The sequence below is a fragment of the Primulina eburnea genome, chromosome 3, assembly GCF_022965805.1.
Source record: "Primulina eburnea isolate SZY01 chromosome 3, ASM2296580v1, whole genome shotgun sequence".
Taxonomy (NCBI): Eukaryota; Viridiplantae; Streptophyta; class Magnoliopsida; order Lamiales; family Gesneriaceae; genus Primulina; species Primulina eburnea.
In genome coordinates, this window is record NC_133103.1 from 4428831 (window position 1) to 4452607 (window position 23777).

At 36.6% G+C, this 23777-nt stretch overlaps 3 protein-coding genes and 2 pseudogenes across 3 annotated transcripts; 1 reads left to right on the forward strand and 4 right to left on the reverse strand.

Annotated features, from left to right (window-relative positions):
- The first annotated feature begins 3338 nt into the window (after nucleotides 1–3338).
- On the forward strand, nucleotides 3339–6013 carry LOC140825544 (leucine-rich repeat receptor-like protein kinase PXC1). Its single transcript, XM_073187388.1, has 2 exons — nucleotides 3339–5076; nucleotides 5155–6013. Exons 1-2 carry the CDS (start codon nucleotides 3750–3752, stop codon nucleotides 5826–5828), a joined length of 2001 nt encoding a protein of 666 aa, XP_073043489.1. The 5' UTR covers nucleotides 3339–3749; the 3' UTR covers nucleotides 5829–6013.
- A 2082-nt stretch (nucleotides 6014–8095) lies between these two features.
- LOC140828663 (uncharacterized) lies at nucleotides 8096–11763 on the reverse strand (annotated as a pseudogene).
- A 316-nt stretch (nucleotides 11764–12079) lies between these two features.
- Nucleotides 12080–14261, reverse strand: LOC140825547 (uncharacterized). The gene has a single exon (XM_073187390.1). The coding sequence runs from the start codon at nucleotides 13752–13754 to the stop codon at nucleotides 12312–12314; it is 1443 nt and encodes a 480-aa protein (XP_073043491.1). The 5' UTR covers nucleotides 13755–14261; the 3' UTR covers nucleotides 12080–12311.
- Nucleotides 14262–15629: 1368 nt separating this feature from the next.
- LOC140825546 (probable glycosyltransferase At5g03795) lies at nucleotides 15630–18475 on the reverse strand. The gene is made up of 4 exons (XM_073187389.1): nucleotides 17838–18475; nucleotides 17147–17394; nucleotides 16491–16839; nucleotides 15630–16405 (listed from the first exon to the last, which is right to left on the reverse strand). The coding sequence occupies exons 1-4, from the start codon at nucleotides 18165–18167 to the stop codon at nucleotides 15734–15736; spliced, it is 1599 nt and encodes a 532-aa protein (XP_073043490.1). The 5' UTR covers nucleotides 18168–18475; the 3' UTR covers nucleotides 15630–15733.
- Nucleotides 18476–21039: 2564 nt separating this feature from the next.
- On the reverse strand, nucleotides 21040–23428 carry LOC140828664 (pentatricopeptide repeat-containing protein At5g03800-like; annotated as a pseudogene).
- Nucleotides 23429–23777: the final 349 nt, after the last annotated feature.

Consider the following 23777-nt stretch of genomic DNA (forward strand, 5'->3'; position numbering starts at 1 on the left):
TTAAATAAAATATAATTTTTTATAATTAGAGAAGAAGGCTTTTTGGTTTACCAAAAATACATATCATGACATCAAAGTAAAGTTAATTATTGTTAACCTTTCAACTTTAATAATATGATATAATATATATAGTATAAAAATATATATAATATTAAATATTTAATTATCAATATTGATAAATATTGATTATCAATTTTTATCCATGCACGGTATTTCAATTATCATTACATTTTTTGGAATAAAATTATTTATAATTACATAAATAACTGCGAACTACAGTGGACTTGTTGAAATGCGGTGAGCAAGGGTGCTGAGTCACATTCGAGGTCGGTGTAATATATTTAATTTATTTTACGTAATTTACAATAAAGTTTGTATATATTATTTGAATAATAAATAGCAACATGAATTGACAACTATTAAAAATATGTTTTCAGAAATCATTATTTTATTATTCGATTTTCCGACAAGAGAAGATGTATATCTTGAACAAATAGACTAATAGAGTAAACGCGGGTTCCTAAAACAATAAATTAATGATGAATAGATATTGTAAATCAATGGAAATGGGCTCTAGCATTTTTATCTATCCGTAATTATATATTTTCCTCCTTTTCCTGACTTATTTTATTAGAAAATGAAGTTGAAAAATAAACATTGGTTCTATAACATCAAAAATATGTTGTAAAACATATGTCATGGAACTTGATGGTGCACTATACGCGTAAGCGTCAAATCGAAAAAAAAATCCTTAAATTGCCAAAAAAACAACTTAGGTTTTTTTTATGAATAAAATTATAGAAAAAGTTATTAAAAAGGGAAAATTACAATTTAGATCTTCATGTATATTTGATTCTTTGCGATTTTTTGGTTATTTCTTTTATCAAATTTCGGGCTTAATTGTGTATCTTTTGATTTTCGAAATAAACGACCTCCAAACATATTTTATTGTTTTCATGAGGAAATATTACCCTATATACTATATATATGAAGCTTGATATATAGAAAGCGATCCATTATTATAGTTTACTATTTTAACAGTTGATCAATCCCGCCTCAAATTATTAGAAACGATTTTATGATATTATATATGACGAGATCGTTTATTTAACTTATAAATCTCTTTCGTAGAGAGTGAATGCGACTGCATGCATGCAAAATAATTATGAGTAAGTTAATACCATTCTGTAGATATCATCATGGACTGATCAAAACTTGAATCTTCGATACCTACCAAATCATATATACAACTTTTTTCTGGGAGGCTCCGAAAATTTTAAACTTTGTATAAAATATAATCCATAAATTTTATCGCCCATCCGCCCTCGGGTTCGGCTGGTTATATAAGCCCCAGATTTTAATTTAATTTCCTGGATGTTCTTGAATGTTTATATCCAAACCTTGGCATTATCTAGTGTGAATTTTGATTGAGCCTACTATTTATTTTTTCTTATTTTGTTGCCAACCCTATTTACAATCTCATTCTGAAAGAACTAGTCGACTAGTTGCAAGGGTTTTTCTTTTCTTTTTTTTTTTGGATGTGATATTCGATGGATGAGATGGTAAACGATTCATATATTATATATCGATGATAATACATACATACATACATACATACGGATAACATAATAATTATGAACTCCAATCATTCGTGAAACTTGAGCCCAAACTGAAACAAGTACGGTACGAAGGTGATGACCATCGTGATTCGCTTTGGAAAACTGTTGACCGACCTGCGAGTGTAATTTAATTTACCATGTAATGTAAATTACGAAGCATTTTATCTGTTTAGATATTTGTAGTTCCTTTCCGGGTTCACTTTAATTTTGTTGGGCCAAAAATATATATTATCAGTGAGCTGCTATCTTACAATAATAATAATAATAGAGTAGAACATAAAATCTTCGTCGCAATAATACATTAATTCAGAATCCTTGTACTATATTTACACCGATCTTCGCAAAATCTGACATCTCAATTGATGATTTAGAATGATCAGTCAGATCTTATCCGAAATCAATTCTTAAAATTTATGTTTGTTGTCATGCATCATCAATCGTCACGCGTTAGGTAGTTAGGGGGGGACAGGCACGTGCTATCAAACAATAAATTAAATTATAAAATATCACGTCTTAGTTTTCAAGTTCGTCAAAATTTATAAATATAGACGACTTTGTACTATCAAATATCTATTGGATTACAAGCGAGTATGAAACGAAGCGTTAATATAGAAGAAATGATTAGTTTTTCTTCTACGCCAATCACGCCTTCAAGTTCGCCTGTGTAGTCTCTAATAAGTGTGTACGTCGATCGATTTAGTCCGATTTTTCTCTATAATGATTCGGTTTTTCGATTTTCGATTTTGAATATATCTGATCCAAAACCAAACCATTTTATTACGGTCCAGTCCGGGTTTTTGTAATACGGTTCGATTATATAGTCGGTTATATAAGGTTATATAATATTTTGTTAAGAAATAAAATTATACATCACTTGATGCTTGATGGATACAACACATATAAAATAAACAATGATAGTAGATGAACAGAACATATATTATTACAATACATTTATGACTTAATAATCTAAACTTCAATAAAAATTTGAAATACAATTTCAAACAATAGCTCTTCAATAAAAAAATACACAGTCATATTAAATTCCAATTCTCAAAGTCCAAAATACACATTGATTTTGCATCTCAAATATCAATACATTTAACAATATAAGCTTCAATAATAATTTGAACTTCCAATTGTCAATATTGGACTTGTCACATGACTAATTTTTCTAGGTAAAGCTCTCACATAAATATGATATTTATTGAAATAAATATATTACACAAATCTAACCAAAATAAATCGAAATGATCAAACGAAAATAATATGGTCCATGCTGATTTTTCTCGGTAAAGCTCTTACATAAATTCTCTGAAAATTGGGATTTCATCAGACAACTTTGTTTACTTTTTCTTTTTTCATCGGGTTTGGCGACACAAATTTGTTTGTTTCTCACTTAAAGTAATTGCTTTTCTTTAGCAAACAAGTGAAAAGCGAAAAGAAAAGAATAACAATTTCTAGATGGAACAATGAAAATGAAATGTCAAAATTATATTCAGCGACCAGAAGGAAAAATTTAAAAAAATTATAATTCATTAATTAGAAATATTACGAATAATAATACAAAGAATGTTGCAAAAAAATTCTTTATGTCTTGCTCGCCCACTGAAATCAACCTTTGCTTTAGCAAAGAAAGAAAAAACAATTTAATATATATGAGGGGAGGATATCGTGAAAACTGAAAAGAAAATTCTGAAAATTATCTCGAAGGGCGTGCTTCTACTTATACATGAACTTCACTATCGATCCAAGTATAATAGAAGATAACAGACCGAATACCCAATTATTATAAATAACCTTTATCTTCTTTTTCCCTTTATTCACACACCCTTTTTTTTTTTTTACTCCATTACAATCCCATTAAAAGGAGTGGAAAACAGCAATCATTTGAGCAATCAATTCCCTCCAAATGCTTCTTGTCTCCTTGATCATTTCCCTTACTAAAATCGAATAGTAAATATATATAATTTGTGTATATTTTCTTTAAAATAATCTAAATTTTGCATTCAAGTATTTCTGATTCATATCTATAAATTACTTTTCTCCCCAAATTTTGAAACTCATAATATCTTCCGACAGTAGAAAGCTAATAACATTATTCGCCCATGCAATCGTTGCTCAGTGCAGCATATGGACCTCTACTTGATTTTTCTCCTCTTCCTCCTCCCATTCCTCAGCGGTACAGGTGCCACCAGCGATACCGCTGCCCTCTCCCTCCTCCGGTCCCAAGCCGACCTCCACGGAACACTCCTCTCCAACTGGACCACCACCACCACAGCATGCACGGCCAATTGGGCAGGAGTGAAGTGCACCAACAACCGTGTGACCACCCTCTCCCTCCCCTACCTCAACCTCCGCGGCCCCATGGACGCGCTCTCATCTTTGGATCAGCTACGCTTCATTGATTTGCGTGGCAACCGCCTTAATGGCACCCTCACTCCGATTTCCCACTGCCTTAACCTCAAGCTCATCTACCTCTCCGGAAACGACTTTTCCGGTGAAATCCCTCTAGAGTTCTCATCCCTCCACCGGCTCCTTCGCCTTGATCTCTCCAACAACAATCTCCAAGGTCCAATCCCCTCCAACCTCTCAAAATTATCCCGCTTGCACACTCTTCACCTCCAAAACAATGAGATTTCAGGGACAATTCCAGACTTGCTTGAGTCACTTCCACAGCTTAAAGAATTGAATCTGTCAAACAATGAACTAAATGGAATGGTTCCAAAGTCATTATTATCAAAATTCGGCGAAACCAGTTTTTCTGGCAATGAAGGGCTCTGTGGGAACAACCCCTTTCCGCCGTGTTCATACACAGGTGAACGACCAGCATCGCCACAAACTGTACTGTTCAATCCCAGTTCACTTCCCTCCTCATCAAGTACAACAATTGAAGAATCATCAAGCAAGCATCACAAAAGACTCGGCAACGGAGCAATAGTAGCAATAGTAGTGGCTAATTCAGCCCTTTTACTGGTGATAGGGTCTTTTGTGGTAGCATACTACTGTGGGAAGTGCCCGAGAGACTCAAATTCAATGACGGGAAGTGAGGGTGCAAAGAGAAGAAATGGCCACTCGGGAGAAAAGAGAGCGTATGCTAATAAAGGAGGGGGAGATAGTGATGGTACAAATGCCACTGATAAGAGTAGACTAGTGTTTTTTGACAGAAAAAAGCAATTTGAACTCGAGGATTTGCTCCGGGCATCGGCTGAAATGCTTGGTAAAGGGAGTCTGGGGACGGTGTATAAAGCCATGCTTGATGATGGATGCATCGTGGCTGTAAAAAGGCTCAAGGATGCAAATCCTTGTGCTAGGAAAGAGTTTGAGCAGTACATGGATGTGATTGGGAAGATTAGACATCCTAATGTAGTGAGACTTAGAGGTTATTATTATGCAAGGGAAGAGAAGTTGCTTGTGTATGATTATCTGCCTAATGGGAGCTTACATTCACTTCTCCATGGTATGAAATTTGAGAACTTTAATAATTAATATTAATGTATATAAAAATTTTCCCGTGCTGATTTCTCGATGATGACAGGAAACAGAGGACCTGGGAGAATACCACTGGATTGGACAACAAGAATCAGCTTAGTTCTTGGGGCAGCTCGAGGGCTCGCAAGAATTCATGAAGAGTATGCAGCTTCCAAAATCCCTCATGGCAATGTGAAATCATCAAACATATTACTAGATAAAAATGGAGTTTCTTGCATTTCGGATTTCGGATTGTCGTTACTTTTGAGTCCCGTGCATGCCATAGCTAAATTGGGAGGGTATATAGCACCAGAGCAAGCAGAAATCAAGAGACTTTCACAAAAGTCTGATGTTTACAGCTTTGGAGTGCTGTTACTAGAAGTACTCACAGGGAAGGTTCCATCACAGCATTCTTCCCTAAATCGGGCTAGAGTTAGAGAGGAGGAAACATCAGTTGATTTACCAAAATGGGTTCAGTCTGTTGTGCGGGATGAGTGGACAGCTGAAGTGTTTGATCCAGAATTGTTCAGGTACAAGAATATTGAGGAAGAATTGGTATCGATGCTTCATGTGGCCATGGCTTGTGTGGTGCCACAGCCTGAAAAAAGGCCTACAATGGCTGAAGCTGTTAAAATGATAGAGGAGATGAGGGTGGAGCAATCTCCTTTAGGGGAAGAGTATGATGAATCACGTACTTCACTTTCCCCCTCACTTCCGACTACGGAAGATGCGTTGGCTTGAATTTGCCTGATTGGTTCTACCAGTTTCTTAAAATGTGCAATGTTTTATTGCAAATTGTCTTTTTTGCAAGTTCTTTGCTTTGAGGACAAGGGTTCTGGATTCCATGTAGCTTTATAGTTTGTGATTTCCATGTCAGCGTAGTTATTTATCAGTGATTATTATCCATTGGTGTCCTGCCTACAAGTTACCAAGTCTCTTCACTAAATATAAAGATAGGAGACTTGTGAGTGATCAATCGTTTATTTAATTTAAGCAGAAATAACAGAATCGAGATCCTTATTTTCTTTTTGAATATTTCATTTCAATTCAAATGACACTTTATGTAGAAAGCAGATGAGTAATGTCAAAGAAAAACTTGACTTCGAATATCACACTGCCCGCTGTGTGTTCTAAGCAAACTATCATGTCCACCTTACGCCTAAATCTTAAGCCGAAATAAATTATATTAAAGACACTTAAAAGGTATCATTGGCATAAAGAATCTAGTTAGATGTTTACTCAAATAGATGTCGACCTTGTCAAAGAATAAACAAAATTAACAAAATAGTTCTAAAGGTCGAGACCCCAAGATTTCGTTTGACGAGCTAGATGGAAACTGGGAGATGAAACCTAATTTTCTAAGAAAATTAACCTACATTCTAAAATTCTTTTCCTTAATAGGCAGCCAATCGATCCTATTCTTGATCTACCCCTACCTTGAGTGATTATGAAGCCTCATCTCCTCACTGTTGAATCCTTAGACAATTGTCCAAGAAACAATAAACACTCCGATGTCTCTAATCAACTCAACTTTTGTAAAAGAACTTTTCCGTCGTACCCTGAGAATACCCCCTCAAAAAAAGGAAGGCAAAGACAATGTTTTAACAACTTTGTCCGACTAAACCATGATTGTTAATCATTTCCTTTTCATAATTACTCAACATTGTAATTACTTTATGGATTCATTGAATACAGTAGGCCTATCCATATGCTGATGTCCGCCCCTCAAAAGATTTGAAATATATGTCAGAGGCATTTACGTGATTTCGGGCCTTAACCATTTCAGGCAAAAAGCAAACATGTATGAGGTTAAGAAACATACAAACGACCCATATACACAGCTAGGTTTTAGGTAAGGTTATCCTACTGATCCATTCTCAGTGCTACGGATTTCAGTCACCAAAACAAGACACCAAATGACATATATATATATACACACACACACACAGACACATGTAAACAGGAGCTGAAGCTATATATGCACAAGTATATGTATGTATATATGTCATATGAGCGTTGCTTTTTAAAAATAATGGACGCAAGTCAAGCTCAATCTGGCTCGATGAAATTGGAAGTCCAGACAGGAAATAAGAATGATATCCAACACAGTTCGACTCATTCTCACCTCTAATATTTACTATTACTAACAAAAATTCACAAATGACAGGATAATTTTAGCCATATTCTGCTATTAGTGTTGGGTACTGGCATGCTTAACAATGACAACAACCTGTTTTTTATACTCAATGAGTAAAACCACATTGCATGCAATAAGAACAAATTGTAATAGTCTCGTACAAACAAAACAATATACATCCTGTTTATAGGACGTGAAACTTTTCATTAAATTATAAAAAAATTAAGAACGCAAACACATACATGAGGTATGTCCAAGCTGGTATCAGAAATACAAATCTTAACTAGATATCTTTCCTAGAGATACAAAGTGCTAATTAAAATGTCAAGAACACCATTACAATCCAGATTAGCCCAATTTAAGGAAAACAAATGATAGAACAACAACAAGGTATACACTCAAGAAACACTCAAAATCGTGAAGAGGTACCTCAAATGTGTTTGAATTATGAAATTTAACCATTATCAGTTGCCTAAGGTATCCAAAATAACCTTTTGGAAATTCTCCCAAATTCTACATATTACACAAATTATTTCGTTTATATTGGGTCACTTCGACCCAAACTTTGTTTTAGGAATGTTAGTTGGAGAAAGCTTTTTCACAGAACAAGAAGTTCAATTACCACATGCAACTAGATGCCAAATGCATCAGCTGAAAATGAACATTAACTTATGGTCCAGTTTGACTAATTAGAATACCGACCTGTTCTCCACATAATGCCCTTGATATATTTCCAGGCTCGGGAAGATTGAAAATGACAACTGCAAAAAGTAATTCATTTTGATCAAGAACGAACAAATAGCCATTTTTTGAATAAAATGAAACTAAATTAAAATGCGAGAAACAGGGAAAATTTAAACAACACGAGAAGTCAAATAACTGGAATTATATTCTCCTCACAGAATGTCATGGCCATCATGTCCATAGGAGATGCACCTCTAGAAGCAAGTCTGTGAAAGAAATGTGTTCGGCTGCAGTATTTTCGTTTCTAGAGTCACAAATGTAGATGCCATCAACGTTTGTACCTTTCAAGACCGCATCAGCATGCACTGGAGAAAATCGAGGCAGAATTATCTCTATTAAGACATGCGCAAAACCATAGAATAGACCATAACCATGAACCAAGATCATGCATACATACTCTCTGAAGCCCGGAGAGCTGCAGCCGTATCGGTGGAAAAGAGTTGATTTCCAGTGCCAGCTTCAATGCCGCCAAAATTACTACTCTTCCTTTTTCAAGATGCTGGATGGCTCGTTGCCTACCTATGGCTCAGCAACCTCAGGCATAGAAAATGCACTCTGCACACGTGTCTGCACCCCCCAACTTCTCCAATGCTGACTGGAGGAGTACGGAATTCATCACAGTCGCCACCATTCTTTTGGCAGTAAAAACATGAAGACATAAACCATTGACAACTATGTGGAACTTAAAAACAAGAAAAGAAAACTAAGAATTAAGACCCCCTCCGATTTTTTCAACATGTGATTACTGCTAAGCAAAACGATAAAAAAAGGAGTTCCAATCGGACCACTTGGTTAAATCTCGCGTCAAATTAGATTGTCAGTCAGTACACTTAGTGATACCACGGAGATAGGTTCGACCCACTCTCGGTAGCCCAGGTAGATTTGGGCCCAGTATTCATAAAATCCCGGAAGGTCATCTTCATGACAGAGCTCGTGAGGAAGTCAACTCATTCACATGAAGCTGGTGGGAGGTCATCCGGGAGATCATCTCGGCCGACCTCCCATATCCGTAATCTCGTCAATCAGGACTTCATACTTCTCCTATAAATATCAGGTTTCATTTATTGTTTAATTATTTATATATTCACTAATTCTACGCACACAATATTCTCTCTGTTTTCTATTCTCTCACTTGAGCGTCGAGGGTTACATCGGAACAACCTTCCGACCCTCTTCTAACGTTTTGTGCTTCTACATTTCGAAGCTCCGATCTGAGCCTCCCAAGTGAAGTTCCGGCCTCCCAGCTACCATCCTGAATTTCAGCAACATCACTTAGCATCATCATCTAACAAGACTGAGAATTAATATATACTAAAATAAATGTTAATTTCATGCCAAGAAACCTACCCTATCTGATAAGCAGTACACCTATCCAACCCAGTCGATGTTACCCATGTGTCACCGCAAAAGAAATTGCGGCCACCAACAACATTGGCCGCCTAAACATGCATGTTAAAACAGATGAAAAAACGAAAAATTTCATGACTCATATAAATTAAAATGATGAAGTCGTCGCCGCCGATAGTTATTCCGTTCTGTTAATGATACCTCGACACCAACACGGCAAGCTACCGAGACTTCTCTAGCAATCAGCATGGCCACCTAAGGATATTATTTGAAAAATTAATCAAAATCAGGATAATAAGTCCTCAGTGATGAAAGAAGAACCTGTCTACTTTACAATTTTTTTCAGCCCAGAATTGGGTGATTTTGATGATTTCACATAATCGTTGATCATGTAGAAAGTAAATAGTGGTACGAGAAAATGCAGATATTTATTATATCAGAGTGATTTGCATAAATTAAACAGGTAACATTATATAATTTCTTCCAACTGTCATTTTGTTCATCATATATGCCTTCTTCTCCTTATGTCCAATAAGACAATGAAAATAAACACGTCACCAAAAGGTCTTTTACATGTACGTTCACCTTCCATTTTGTCAGCGAAGTTGATTTCGAGGAGAGAAACCTGTTCAGAACAGCATTCTACATGAAAACAATGTAGCAAAAATAAAAACAGATTTGAAACTTCACATCTCCCTGAGAGGGAGTTGAAGTTAATTCTAGAAAAATTACATTTGAAATTTCAGAAATTTTTCGATCTGCGGGTCAACCACTGACCAAACTGCCGGTGAGATATATAAAAAATAAGCAAAAGACTGGAAACTAAAACCACTCTTTCCAGTTTATATATTTCTTTCATTTGGCTGTAAAAGAAATCAAATCAGTTCAGTTTCAAAAAGTTTCCATTGAAGTGCTGGCGCAACTCGATTTCTCAAACATGTTATGATATCAGTATATAAATCATTCAGTTTCAAAAAGATTCCTACACATCAAATGGCAACAAGTGGCTTCAACATAGGGGATAAATAGGACTACTTGAAACGAGGACAAAACTCATGATGACACAATTAATTGGGGACAATATAAATGGACTTGATTGCCCAACAAGTCAAAAACCGGGTCGGTAATAAACCTTTGGATCCATATTATTAGGAGCAGTACCAGCCAGAGCAGCACCGCTAACTTTGAACACAACTCTTCGCTAAGACTCGATGATTTTGGCTTCACGCTCATAACATGACCACCAGGACTGGTAGATAATATTCCTGGTCTGCCCATAAACAAGTTATTTGTCATCATTCCAGAAATATAAATATGACTATATCATGCAACAACTTAATAACAAGTCAAACAACACAGTGTTTGTAGTGACTTATCGACTCCTTAATCAAATCAAATTGTATCACTTATTCCCAATCGTAATCAAACTCTAGTTTCCTATCAACATTAGAAGTCCTACATCTAATTAGTCTTTCTGTCCTAATTAGACACGAGACTTAGAGATATTTTTCACAATGTTTACAGGAGCTGGTACCATAAATGCAAACTAGACGACATAGATCACACAAGAAGAAATTATGATTAAATATACACGAAAACAATGTTCTAGCATCACCTGCGCATCCATAAATTATCAAAAGATGTTACTTTCAAAGCAAATAATTGTCCCTGTGAGAATCGATTAAGCTTTCACATAATTGTGGTCAGCTCAGAAAAAAATTCCACTTTCACAAGTTATTCAGTTTAACCAATAAAAAGCTTAGTCGCGACTTACAACTTACTCTTTTCCCGTCCCGTTGGAACCTTTACATAAGATAAAAATGACACCAATAATTCATTTTTCGTAGCAAATAAACAAGAATTCGTGTTTTTTAGAGCTCAATACCTTTTGGACCGTCTGATGGAGTAAGGGGATCCACCGGGGGACTTCTCTTCTTCGGCAGCTGCTTTGGTTGCGAGAGAGTTGCCCACGATCTGCTCCATCTGCTTCAACCAAGGCCAGTGACTCACCGATACGCCACCATTGCTCAATCGATGCCTCTCCAATTTGTACTGCTTCTTCAAATTGTCAACCTTGTTCTCACACTGTTCAACAGTCTTTGTTTGCTTTTCGCACCTCTCGCTCGCAGCCACCTCCTCCCAATCCCTACATCTCAAGTTCCCTCTATTCAACTGCACAAACTTCTCCGAGTACGCCTCCAGCAAACACGTGATCGCGGTGTCACTCCATTCCTCCCGGTCCTTCCTGCAGTCTCCGGGGGTGGAAGAGGTTGAATGCAATCTTGTTCTTTTAGAGGTAACACCGTGTATATCTTCCCGATCAGCGATGCGTTTTCCGGAGATAGAGTTGGGGTCAGGTTCTAAATCGAACTGATCGGAATCATGTTCGTACGGGATGGTGTAAAAAGGCGGCGTTTGAGCGGCAACGGAGGCGGAGGGATGGCGGAATTAGGGTTTGGTGGTCGTCGAGGAGGGAATAATCGTCGTCACAAGAGGCCATGGACGGCGTCAAGACGGACGTGAAAAAGAAGACGGTCGGAGTTCCCGCCGTTAAAAGGAGTTAGGGTTTGGATGGTTTCGCGGGGTTGGGGGAAGTGTACCTTCGTGACGAGTCCGTTACGTAGGCACGTGTAGGAGGGTCACGTGCATGAAATACCGTTAACCCTTATTTTTGCTTTTATTACAATTACCCCCCTACGTCTTCAAATTTTCAAATAGACTAGTTAAATGTCGCTTATAATTTTTGGTAGTCCATAAATTTATCAAAACATAGATTAAATTAGTTTGAGTGTGCTAGGACATCCAATTTTTTCATTATTTATCAATTGATATAACATTGAGCATTTTCACCCAAGAGATATTTATAATCTTTAATTAATTAATATAACGACTTTCTTCCAAATTTTAGAAACAGTTAACTATTTCACGCACAATTGGAAAGCACACCTTGTTTTGTCAGATATCTAATTCCTCTGTTACACCTCCTAACTACTGGTTCATCGACTAATCGAAGACGGGTCGCTCTTCTTGTTAGAGGATTGCTGCGGAATCTGTGGATGATCAAGGAAATCATGCTCCTTTTGCCGAATTAAGAGAACCATTCTCTCATTCTCCAACTTCATTCTTTCATTCAAGAGCTTTTCCCTCTCCATTTCCCTCTCTTTCTTGGCACTGAATTTCAGCCATTTTAAACGCTGTTTTTCCAGCTCCAACGTCTGGTACTGGATACCGACACTTTGCTCCTCCAATTGCATCAGTTTTGTTCTCAACCACTGCCTCTTCTCGAAGGGACCCCTCGTACCATCTTGCAATGTGTTAATTAACTCAGATTCCAGTTGTCGAATCAGAGGCGCAGAATGACAAGGCCATTCCCTCTCTCTCTTTCTTGATGATCGTTCATCCATTTCATTGATGTCATCATCATGTGCCCGGTCATGACATCGTGATCCTCCACCTATCACCTCATCAGATTCATCCTCCTCATCTTCATCCTCCTCATCTTCATCACCGTAATCATCTTCAACACATATCCCTTTTACCGATTTAGATCCCTCGTGACTCTCCTCTCGATTTATGTTAGGCATGACCGGTATGCTTTCTGACGAGTGGAAGCACCTCTGCTGCTGACACTGTACTAGACCTTGAGTTGGCTCTGCGGCCACCTCTTGAGGCGAATGCTGAACACCACCACTTACAGGGGCAGCAGCACCTGCGTGGCCACAACTATTATGATAAGCACACATCTCCCTGAAAAACAAGTGCTTGGAATTCAGCAATTTCTTGACTTCGTCCTTCATTTTAGAAGATAAGTGGCCCATTGTATCTAGCAAAGTCTGATTCTCCACAACTTGGCAAGCCGTTCCCTTTCCAAGAATCTCATTAACCCTCTTGTACCTCTTATTCAAATCATTGAACTTGTCTTCACATTGCTGTGGAGACACGAAATGTCCCCTCTCCATCAAAGCCCGCGACACTGATTTCCATTTCCCCTTCTTCTGCAAAATCACCCCATTTTTCTTCTTATTAACAGGATCATTACCCTCGGAGCCAACCTCATCACCAATATAAAACACAACCACAATCAATAACCTCACCATATCATCAGTCCACTTCATTCTGTGCCAAGGCGAAGTTTTCTTCTTCCCATCATCAGCACTGTTCTCGACCGCGAGTCCAGGCTCATCATCATCACTCAATGTTAAAGTTTGATTCTTGGATATTACTGAAAATGGGTACCCTTGTTTCAAAGATTTCTGAGTTTGTGGGTGGTAATCGCCTTCATTATGCCCATATGAAATCATGGGGAGCTGCTGTTGCTGCGGCAAAAGGGGAGAGTTTTGTGGTGGTGGTGATATGTGGTGGTGGAGTGACATTTCCAGGCCTAAAATATCAGGATTTCTATTTGGGTGCGTTCCACCAGACATAACATTCAATTCCATACAACAAATCTTGAATTGCCACAGGTGGGAAATTGATGGAAACTACTAAAGATTCGTACTTTATGCGGAGCTAACAAGAAGGGGCCAGGATAAAACAAGAAACATTCAAGAAAGTCACCCACTTCTTGAAATGAAAATTTCTTACCAAAAAATAAGCATTCCCTACATAAGCAATGCACGAATTCGTAGCTTTGATGCCAACCAGGGCTGGAGAATCTTTCTTGATTGATCAGAAACCCTATATGTCAAAGCAGAGAAAACCAAAAGTTTGAAGCAGCGATCATAAATTAAGAATTTACGCTCGATACAAAAAGAAAAGAGCGGAAACAAAATGTGGTCTTGAATCGACAGATGGTAGCAGGTTTCAGCGGCGAGGAGTTTTCAAAAACTCTACCGCTCCATGCCCATGGTTTTGGTTTTCTTTCCACTGCTGCAGTGCACTCTTTAGGAGAAGAGAGAGAAAGTAGAGAGAATCCACGGAATTGTGCAATAAGATATAATTTCTGCTTTCAATCTTCATCCTATATTCCTGCCACTGGATTAATCTGGGCCGTTGATTTTTAGATTCGTGGTAGGTAGCCAAAAATGCACCGGTTGTGCAAATGTTCCCGGGCGACTGGCCCGATTTGATATATTTTTTTTTTATATCAACATTATTTTAAAAAGATTTTAAATTTTAAAATATATAAATTTAGTTTGATTTTATTTCAACAACTTAACGAACCCGTAAAAAAATTATACGAGAAGAAAGCAGTTTTTGTAATATTTTTTGATTTGTTATTGTTTTAATTAATATTATTTTAAAAAATTCGGCATTTTGGTTTTTACATAAAATTGGTTAGGTTATTATCATTTTTATATAATATTTTTACTAACAATTCGATTTAAGTCAATTATTTCGAAATAAATTCAATTTTAAAATTTTTGTTCAATGCGTTTGCTTCCCTTCCGAAAGAGAGACGTCAAATTGATATTTTTAGGAACTTATTTATTTGACTGCGTAACCTACATTCAATTTCTTCCATTTATCAAAATAAATTTGTTTGTCCCTAATAATAATTATTATTGATTATTTTACATGAATTTCGAATTTTGTTGTATTGAAATAGTTTAGTAATTACTTTAACTCATGGCATTTGCCATTTGGTACTAATTAGTAATTGAGTTAAAAAAAAAATTTATTACGTAGATTTTCGCAAATGTTAAATTTTGGTGCATGTGTTCAGTGAATCTCCGAACTAACATATTGACTTCGAAATCATGTCAAGCATGTAAATCACAATGAGTAAGACATATGTAATATGCTCACTCGAGAAAGTTGCAGACGGCGAAAATTGAATTTTCGACTATTGATCAAACATTCACATGTTTCATCTAATGGTTGATCGGCGGGAATTGGGAAAAAAACTGTACCAAGTACATCATATCGCACATGAACGTTATTATTTGGTGAATGTATATTTGTTTCATATTTGGTACGAAACTACAAGACATTTTTCGGATATTTCCCGGTCTGCAACTTTTTATTGTACAAAAATTGTTTTAATTTGTAAAACAATAAGCTATATGTTCAATTTATGCTTATTGTGTGTATTATGGACATAAGATTTTGGTTAAAACAAATAACCGGCTAACTTAAATTAATTTAGAAATTGGTAAGTTAATTCGAAAATTTGGTTTCTGTATCCTCTGGGAAAAAAACAGTTATTTCGATTTATTCAGTTAAATTTTAAAAAAGACATTATTCTAAAATGCATCGAGACACCATCTCTCGTGTATTTAGTGTATTTGACACTTATAATTGAGAATTTTATAACATACAAAAGAGCAATCATATAAAAAATATTGGTTATTAGTGAATGAATAACCTATCTTACATTAAATTTATGTTCCAAAAAAATGTCTCCCATGCTACATATATTAGTATATATCCAAAATTTATAATTTCACTCACCAAAACAAGAACAAATACAAAAAATTCATCCCAATTCTTCGTGAAGTAGAATGTTAAGTCTCCTCAACCAAATGGAATGAAGAGTCATATGAAACACATCGTACCTTTGAGGAACCAAATTGACCTCAAAATGTCGCCTAACTTGCACACCCCTCTTGTGCATCCTCACGTACCGTCTCATAGGGATTGTTTGTAGAATTTTCTTCATGTTAGGAATCTCGTCCGTCGAGATCTCCACCGAAAACGACTTCCAGTTTAGGACATCGCCGAACGGGGGCGCGTAGTGATCTTTCATTAGCACGGGGACGCACCCCATGTACAGGGCTTCGACCATCCTCGGGCTCGCGACCTCGTACCCACTGGGACAAATGCAGTACTTGCTTTGTCTCATCATTGAGAAATACGACATGTTTTCTGGTAGGTACTTGTGAACTTGAACGTCTGGATCTTTGTTCTCCCAATGGTCTAGAAGGATAGGCCTGATGGGGCCGTGGAGGCCTCCCGCAAAGAATACGAGAATCGGGCGTTTCCATGGGGCTGGGCTGCCAAGCAAGCCGGGCATTACGCCACCTACGAGGTTGATTTCAGGTATGGATACATCTTTCGAGGGCTGAAACCCTTCGGATGTGTTCGCATTGCACAAAGCTCGAATCGAGTTCTTGAATAGCTCCGGAACAGACTTCGAAAGCTCAGGCCCCTGCATAATCATGGGATGAGGTACTCAAATTTGCTCTGTTTGGTACAATGAATAAAAAAAATAGAAATAAGTATAATTACATTACCCAATCATGGCAAGCAAGCATGAAATGATCGGATCCGCTGCTTCGATTCCAATAAGGATACTTTACAGCGAGCAGATCCACGTAGTCCCTCACCGTCTGCTTCATCGGCTGCCATTGATCCGGAATATTCTTCTGGTAAATGAAGTGGACTATGGATGCCACACTAAATGGAAGGAAGAAAACATGTGCATCCTCAGGATTCCTTGTTCGAAATCTGCTACATTCAATCTTGGACATGAAATTTCCCTCTATAGAATAGATGCTTCCACAAGGACCGTTGTGAAAAATGGGCTGCTCCCCTTCTTCGTATACGAATACTTTGAGCTTCTTTTCCATCTCCAAGTAACTCCTAAAACGCCAACAACAACATTTCCACATGTTAAATGAATCAATTCCAAGCTTTTCGAATGAGTTTGGTTCATTTTTCAGGTATTATACAAATTATGCAATATGGTGGAATAAATTAGTTGTAGTTCACAAGGTCCTACTTATATCTGCTCATATATACAGAGGAAAAAATTCTCTAGGATCAATAATAGCAAGTATGAGAATACATCTCGTTCCGAAATCCTCGTCTTATTCAATATTATACTTCATCCACTGTTTGTCTAGTTTTTTAACTAATGCAACGTAGTGGTGCCCAGAAGGAAATATACCGGTGGAACAAAAGAGCATTCCGGTAAATTGGACCATCCGGGATGTAGTCCGTATCCTCTGTATGATTGTTGTTCCCTGCATTTCTAATTGCGGCTCGAGCTTGCTGCAGCGTGGCCTCGACTCTTAGTAAATTGCTGATGTTTCTGCTGATTCTTGCACTTGATGGAGGAGCAAGAGTGTTATCGAATAATGTGACAGCTTGGGATCTAGTTTCTGTGCTCAAGGGTTTTTCTTCCTTGTCATGTACCTGTTTCACAAATTTATCAGAACAGTGATATAAAAATTGTGTAGGAAATCGTTATTAGAATTGTGACGATTGATGAATTGGTTAGAAGGGGTAAAATCATATTGTGATGTGAATACGTTAATTTTTTTGATTGGAATATGATATCTTATTTTCGATGATATAAAATTCTCGTTTCGTTAATTTTTCTTATTGAAATATAGACATTTATTTTCCTATAAAAAAAAATACAAAATAAACCATGAATACAAAGTTATTTTCATTTTAATGCATAAGAAAAGTTACACGTTCAATTTAGCTTCTTAGCAAAGTTAATTTTCGCTTTACAATTGTTATTTTATTTTTTAAGGATAGAAAGTATTCATTTTAATTTAGAAAGAGAAAAAACAGCAAATAAATCATTTCCGACATGATTAAAGAACAACGAATTGAGTTAAGAGAAGTACCGGCTGTACCGTCTCCGGTGGCACGCCGGAGATACCGAGACTGTTGTGATCCCTCGATAGCAACTCCGCCCTTTCTCTGTCTCCCGTTTCCCTTCCTTCGCCGCCCGGAACAAAACCCTTCAATAATACAGTACCGCTCGAATCATAGTAATCCCGGACAAACATCCAACTCGACGACTTCGTACAAAATAAAGCCACCAGCCCAGAAACCAACACCAATGGAAGCAAGATCACCGATAGTCTAATAGAAGACGACGATGTTTTCCAGCACAAACACAGCCTGTTCTTACTCCTTTCCATCATAACGAAGCACAAATCTTTATTTCTCATACAATTCTGATTAATCTCATGATATGAGCCATATCCTTCTCTTGATTTTCAAAATCTTTATTTTCAAGCACTTACCTAAATTATCTCAATCTCTTTAAACTTCTATACATCTTTGTCTCTGATTCTCTCCAAACTTTCTCACTTTATGAAGCTATGTTATATATGTATACGCACACGCACGCACACAGAGTGCAAATTTATATATATAGATGTATGTATATGTATAGGTCAGTGACTAAAATTAAGAAGGTGAGTAGGCATGAAGTGGAAGCGGAAGCTACGATTGGTGAGAGCTGATTCCGCCAACTAGCCAAGCGTCTCCTACCTCAGCCCGTATAATTGTTTTTTTTTTTGTTTTTTTTTTCCCTTTCATGCAAAATTATATTAGTCCTTTTCTAATATTAATTAATTTAGACCGGTCATAATTGTAATGATTGTATTATTGTCTCATCCAAATTTTATCCTTTATATGTTTTTATTAATCTGATTCAAAGTTAATTTATTATATAATTTATGCATTTTTACGATACCCATTTAGAAATTACATGTTCCACAACTTAAATGGTCTTATAAGATATGAAAATTAAAGTGCTATATATTAAACAGAAGTTAGATATGTTCCAAATTTACATTTATTAATATATTATTCTGTAGGAATATTTTACAAATTAATATTAAATAGCATGTGACTATGTGAGGAACAATTAATATTCATTTTGTATATTTTAATAAGCACGACAAGCTTAAAATTCTACATTTAGGACTTGATATATGAGTGTGTGTGTGTGTGTGTTGGGAACTTGGGACTAATCGTTATTTTTTGGGTGTTGACATTTTGTGAATGTCATATCAATAAATCTCGAGAAACTGTATTAAATGCTTCCAAGATATTCACATGAACATATTGTGTAATGTCACGTCAAGAACATCTTGCGACATCCATCCAACGCCGGCGTATTAAATTCTATATATAGTTGTTTTAATTGTTATATGATTGTGAAATTAAGTATATTATGATATATAAATATATTTATATAATATTATATTAGTTAGTTTAAAAAAACTTATCTGTATCTCTACTTCGTGATTTCTTATCTACTTGAGTACTTCACTCAGCAAATTTCTCGTGTAAAGTTGTTGCCTACTACGTAGCGATGACGCTCCAAATGGTCCGTCGTGGACGGCGGCGGATGGGGCTTCGATGTTCGAAAACCGGTGAATTTTGTGGTGACTAATCACTACTGAATAGTGCAGTTAAAGATATGTGTGTGAGGTGTGTAGCTAATTTATTATGGCATTAAGTTGACAAGTTTTGTTTGACAAAAGTTTGGCGGCTTGCTTAAACACTATTAATGATACCTTTAGTCTATTTTGAACCATTAAATTCTGATTAATTTTTCCCACACGTCTCAATATATATATATATATATATATATATATATATATATATATATATGGAATTTGTTACCCTGCACACCAGGTGTGCAGGGTATCATGAGCACCGCCTACGTGGCGGTGCATGATTGATCAGCCTTTTTTTAAAAAAACAAAACAAAAAATTTTGTGTGGTTGTGGGCGTGCCACGTAGGCAGACGCCCACAGGTGTGCAGGGAAGATGTGTGCAGGGTATCATTGCTCATATATATATATATATATATATATATATATATATATATATATATATATATATATATCGTTGAATGAAATTAAAAGAATTGTTTTGTTTTTGTTTCTTCACGAAATTCATGCTTTTATTTTTCGTACTCTTCCACTGAATTTTAATCTCGTCAAAGCCTCAAAAAATGAAAATAACAGAAAAAGAAAAGGTACATGTATACTATTACGTGGCCCAAATCGTAAGATTGCGACAATAAAAAAATGAGTGAGTCTCGTGTGAGACCGTCTCACGAATACTAATATATGAGACCGGTCAACCCTATCCATATTCACAATAAAAAATAATACTCTAAGTATAAAAAATTATACTTTTTCATGGATGACCCAAATAAGAGATACGTCTCACAAATTCGATCCGTGAGACCGTCTCACATAAATTTTTGCCTAAAAAGATTTATTCACGATACTGATGAGTGTGTACTTTAATATTTTAAGAGATCAAACTTAAAATTCTACAAAACTTGTTTATTCCATTTTTATCCCTTTGAGCTATATATATATATATGTGTGTGTGTGTGTGTATATATATGTATAAGAGTTCAGTGAGTGATTTGGTATAACTGGGAAGACAAAACGAAGAAAAGTTAATAATATATAGACGAGTAAACGTTTGGCATAGTCGAAGGAGAGAAAATGAAATAATTTGAAATTTAAATATTCTTTATTTATTTACGTACAAAAAGCATTATGAATTTCTTCCTGCATGCATGTGAAGTAACCATTCTGGTGAGTCTGACCATACTGCGGAGACATGATACATGGCGAGATTGATCAGTTAGAAAGATGGAGGGATGGAGAGTTGAGACATAATGCATGGCTTGCGCCACTCTTTTTAAGGTTTCTTATTAATCTTAAACAACAACGTGTGATGTTTTTCTACTTTGCATTATGATTTCATTTTTCTTGTTTTCAGCAATAATGTTCCATTTTAATTTTAGGAATTGATTTTGACCATTTTTAATAACTACACTACAATTTCTATCTAAAAACATATTCGTTTAGATGCTTCCCCAGTTGATCGTCTTGGTTCGTTCATAATTTTTTTAAGCATCGAGTTGCTAGAAGTTGATTTTGACATCGTGATTGGATATAGTTTATTTTTCTTTTCACACATAAAATTTGTTATGACAGATTCAGATTTCTGGCTTAGCGATCCCACTGAAAATGGATGGATATATCGAATAAGACAATTTTAACTTCCAAGTTTCTGTGAAAAGAAGTCACTACGATATTCACAAAATTAGCTTCTGCTAAATAACAATATACGTGTAAAATAAAAATGTTGTGGACTTGATATTGGATCGTTCTTCACAAGTAATCTTTGCAGGAACATTCAACCATTGAAAAACGGTGAAAACCAGATGCAGTTTTGCACTGTGGTATAACAAAATATTCATCTTTTGATGCTCCTCTACTTCATGATCATAACAAAGCTCGTATCAGCTGTATAACCGGCTTTCGAACATTCCGAGTACAATATTTCGAGCCCACTGTAAATTCTTTCGACTGAGAATGAGATCGGTCCCTCGCGAAGAACGAGTGGATCTTGTTCTGATGTATTATCCAGCTTCGGCCAGGGAATTTCGCAATCCTCGATCTCTCATCTCTTCCCTGATGAGTTGATCAGCAACTGCGGCCATCTCCCTGATGCGGAGTAAAGATTTGATTTTAGAATGTAAGTTATGGGATCTTGGGGCTCTATGTTGAATATTTTCTTGGTAGCTCGTTTCCCAGGTGATTGCGTGTGTTCTACAGCTATCGCCATGTTGTTGATTACTTCTCTGCTTCTTTAAGAAAACCCAGTAACCTAAAACACTAATGAAACAAGCTGAATCAGGTTCGACTTGATAAGTGGATTTCATTGAAAGGAAAAGGTCGCAGCAACTCTCAACCAAATTTGAGCCGGCGTGTCAATAAGCTGAAATAACTAAACTAAAGGTGATGGTATCAGGTAATATTCTGGATTTCTTCATCTTCTCCCACACGTTCAAGGCTTTTTTCTCCCTGCGGATTAAGGATATGACAATACAGCAAACTGTTTCATGAATCTATGTCATGTTCAGACACACGATAGAAGACATCCATAGCTAGTTCCATGTAACCACATTTAGAGTACATGCTAATTAAGGCGTTCCCCATACCTATATCAATCGAAAAACCATATTTTAAACCCTAAGAAATGATATTGTTCGCCGAGTTTCAGGAACGCTAACTCTCCACTTATGCCAAGAATTGAGGCTAAGGCAACTTCATCCAATACACCATGTCCTTCATTATGCCACCGGCAGAATACAGAAACTGCTTTATCTGGCCCCGCATTGCGAGAATATGCACATATCATTTATGTCAGCATAAATGAACGGAATATCTTTTCAGCATCAGGCATTCTACCACACCTAGTGCACATATCAAATAATGCCATTCCAATACAGTGATTTGACCCGAGACCAAACTTTAAAATAAACCCGTGAATCTGTTCGCTGTTTCTCGTATCCATCATCAACCCACAGGCATTTAAAACGCTCGTCAAGGTAAAGTCAGTGAACTTCAAGCCCCCCTTCGCCATTCTGCAGAACAATGCTAAATCCTGGAAACCCAAACCGTTTTGACGTAATCAGGCTAAAAGAGGATTGAGGAAACACAATATGTTTCAGGCATCCCACGAAACACCTCCACGGCTAAGTCAACAAGCCCAAATCCCATGTAAGCATTATTTCACTATAAGTAAAAATATTTTTCACCTGCATTCTCTCATACAAAGTCTCCACATCTTTCGCACATCCACAGTTGGAATAGAACTCAAGAAGTGCATTATTAACACTCAAATTGGTTTCATACACAATCATATGCGTTTGCATCAGTTTCTCTGCCTTCCCCAATCGCAAAACACCTAGCACTCTACTAAGTCTCAACATATTACGAAACAATTCAAATGCTTTATCGTACAAACCTTCCTTATCCAAACAGGACATGAGAGTATTCCAAGAAGCGATATCTTTATGAAACATTTCATCAAACAAATTGATCATAAACTCTAAAAAACCACATTAACAATACAATGCCAATAGTGAATTCACTACATAGTTGGAATCCGTGTAACCCAATTTTATAAAAAAGAAGTGAACTTGAGAACCGAACTCTAAATCGAATAAACGCACGCAAGCAGTCAACAAGGCAACAAAGGTGTATTCATTAGGTTCAATACCCGAGCTTCTCATCTCAAAGAAGAGGTCCACGCTTCGCTCTCACGACTACAACACAATGTCTGGGGTTGAAAGAGAATTGAAAACTTTTTGGGCATAATCTACGTGACCCAATTCGAGATAAGATGTAATAAGAGTATTAAACGTGCGGGTGTTTTCTACAATTTTGAGAATTGAAGTGTGGACCGCTTTACTGAGCTGAACATCAGAGTACTGGACGGATGAACGGTCATATTCTGAAAGCGGTTGAGGGATTTCACGAGGATTTTGGATATGATGGTTTCTTGGGGACTGAAGGTGAAGGGTCCGAGAAGAGCTCGGATTCCATATGAGAGGGAAAGAGGGGCATTTGAGTGTGCGAGGGAATAGATAAATTGAGATTCAACGGATGAATCAAGTGTCTATGCTGACGGTTGTGAGAGGAGAGGGCGGCGGCTGCATGGCCGCGGTGGTGTATGTCACGCCACGAAAACATAGTAGTCGACACGGCAGTTAGTTTCATAATCACACAAAATAATAAATTTCGTAGTAATCAAATATTCAAACATGTCTATTTCATAAATCACATCATCTTGTTTGAATCGATGTTTCACCAGCTCCATAAATATTCTTGTTATCTAAGTTAGTTATGTAAAATAAGATTATCAAGATACACATCGAAATTTCTTGACCATATCAAATATGAATCATAACATTGTCTTCAAAAAAAATTTCCTCAAACATGTTTATC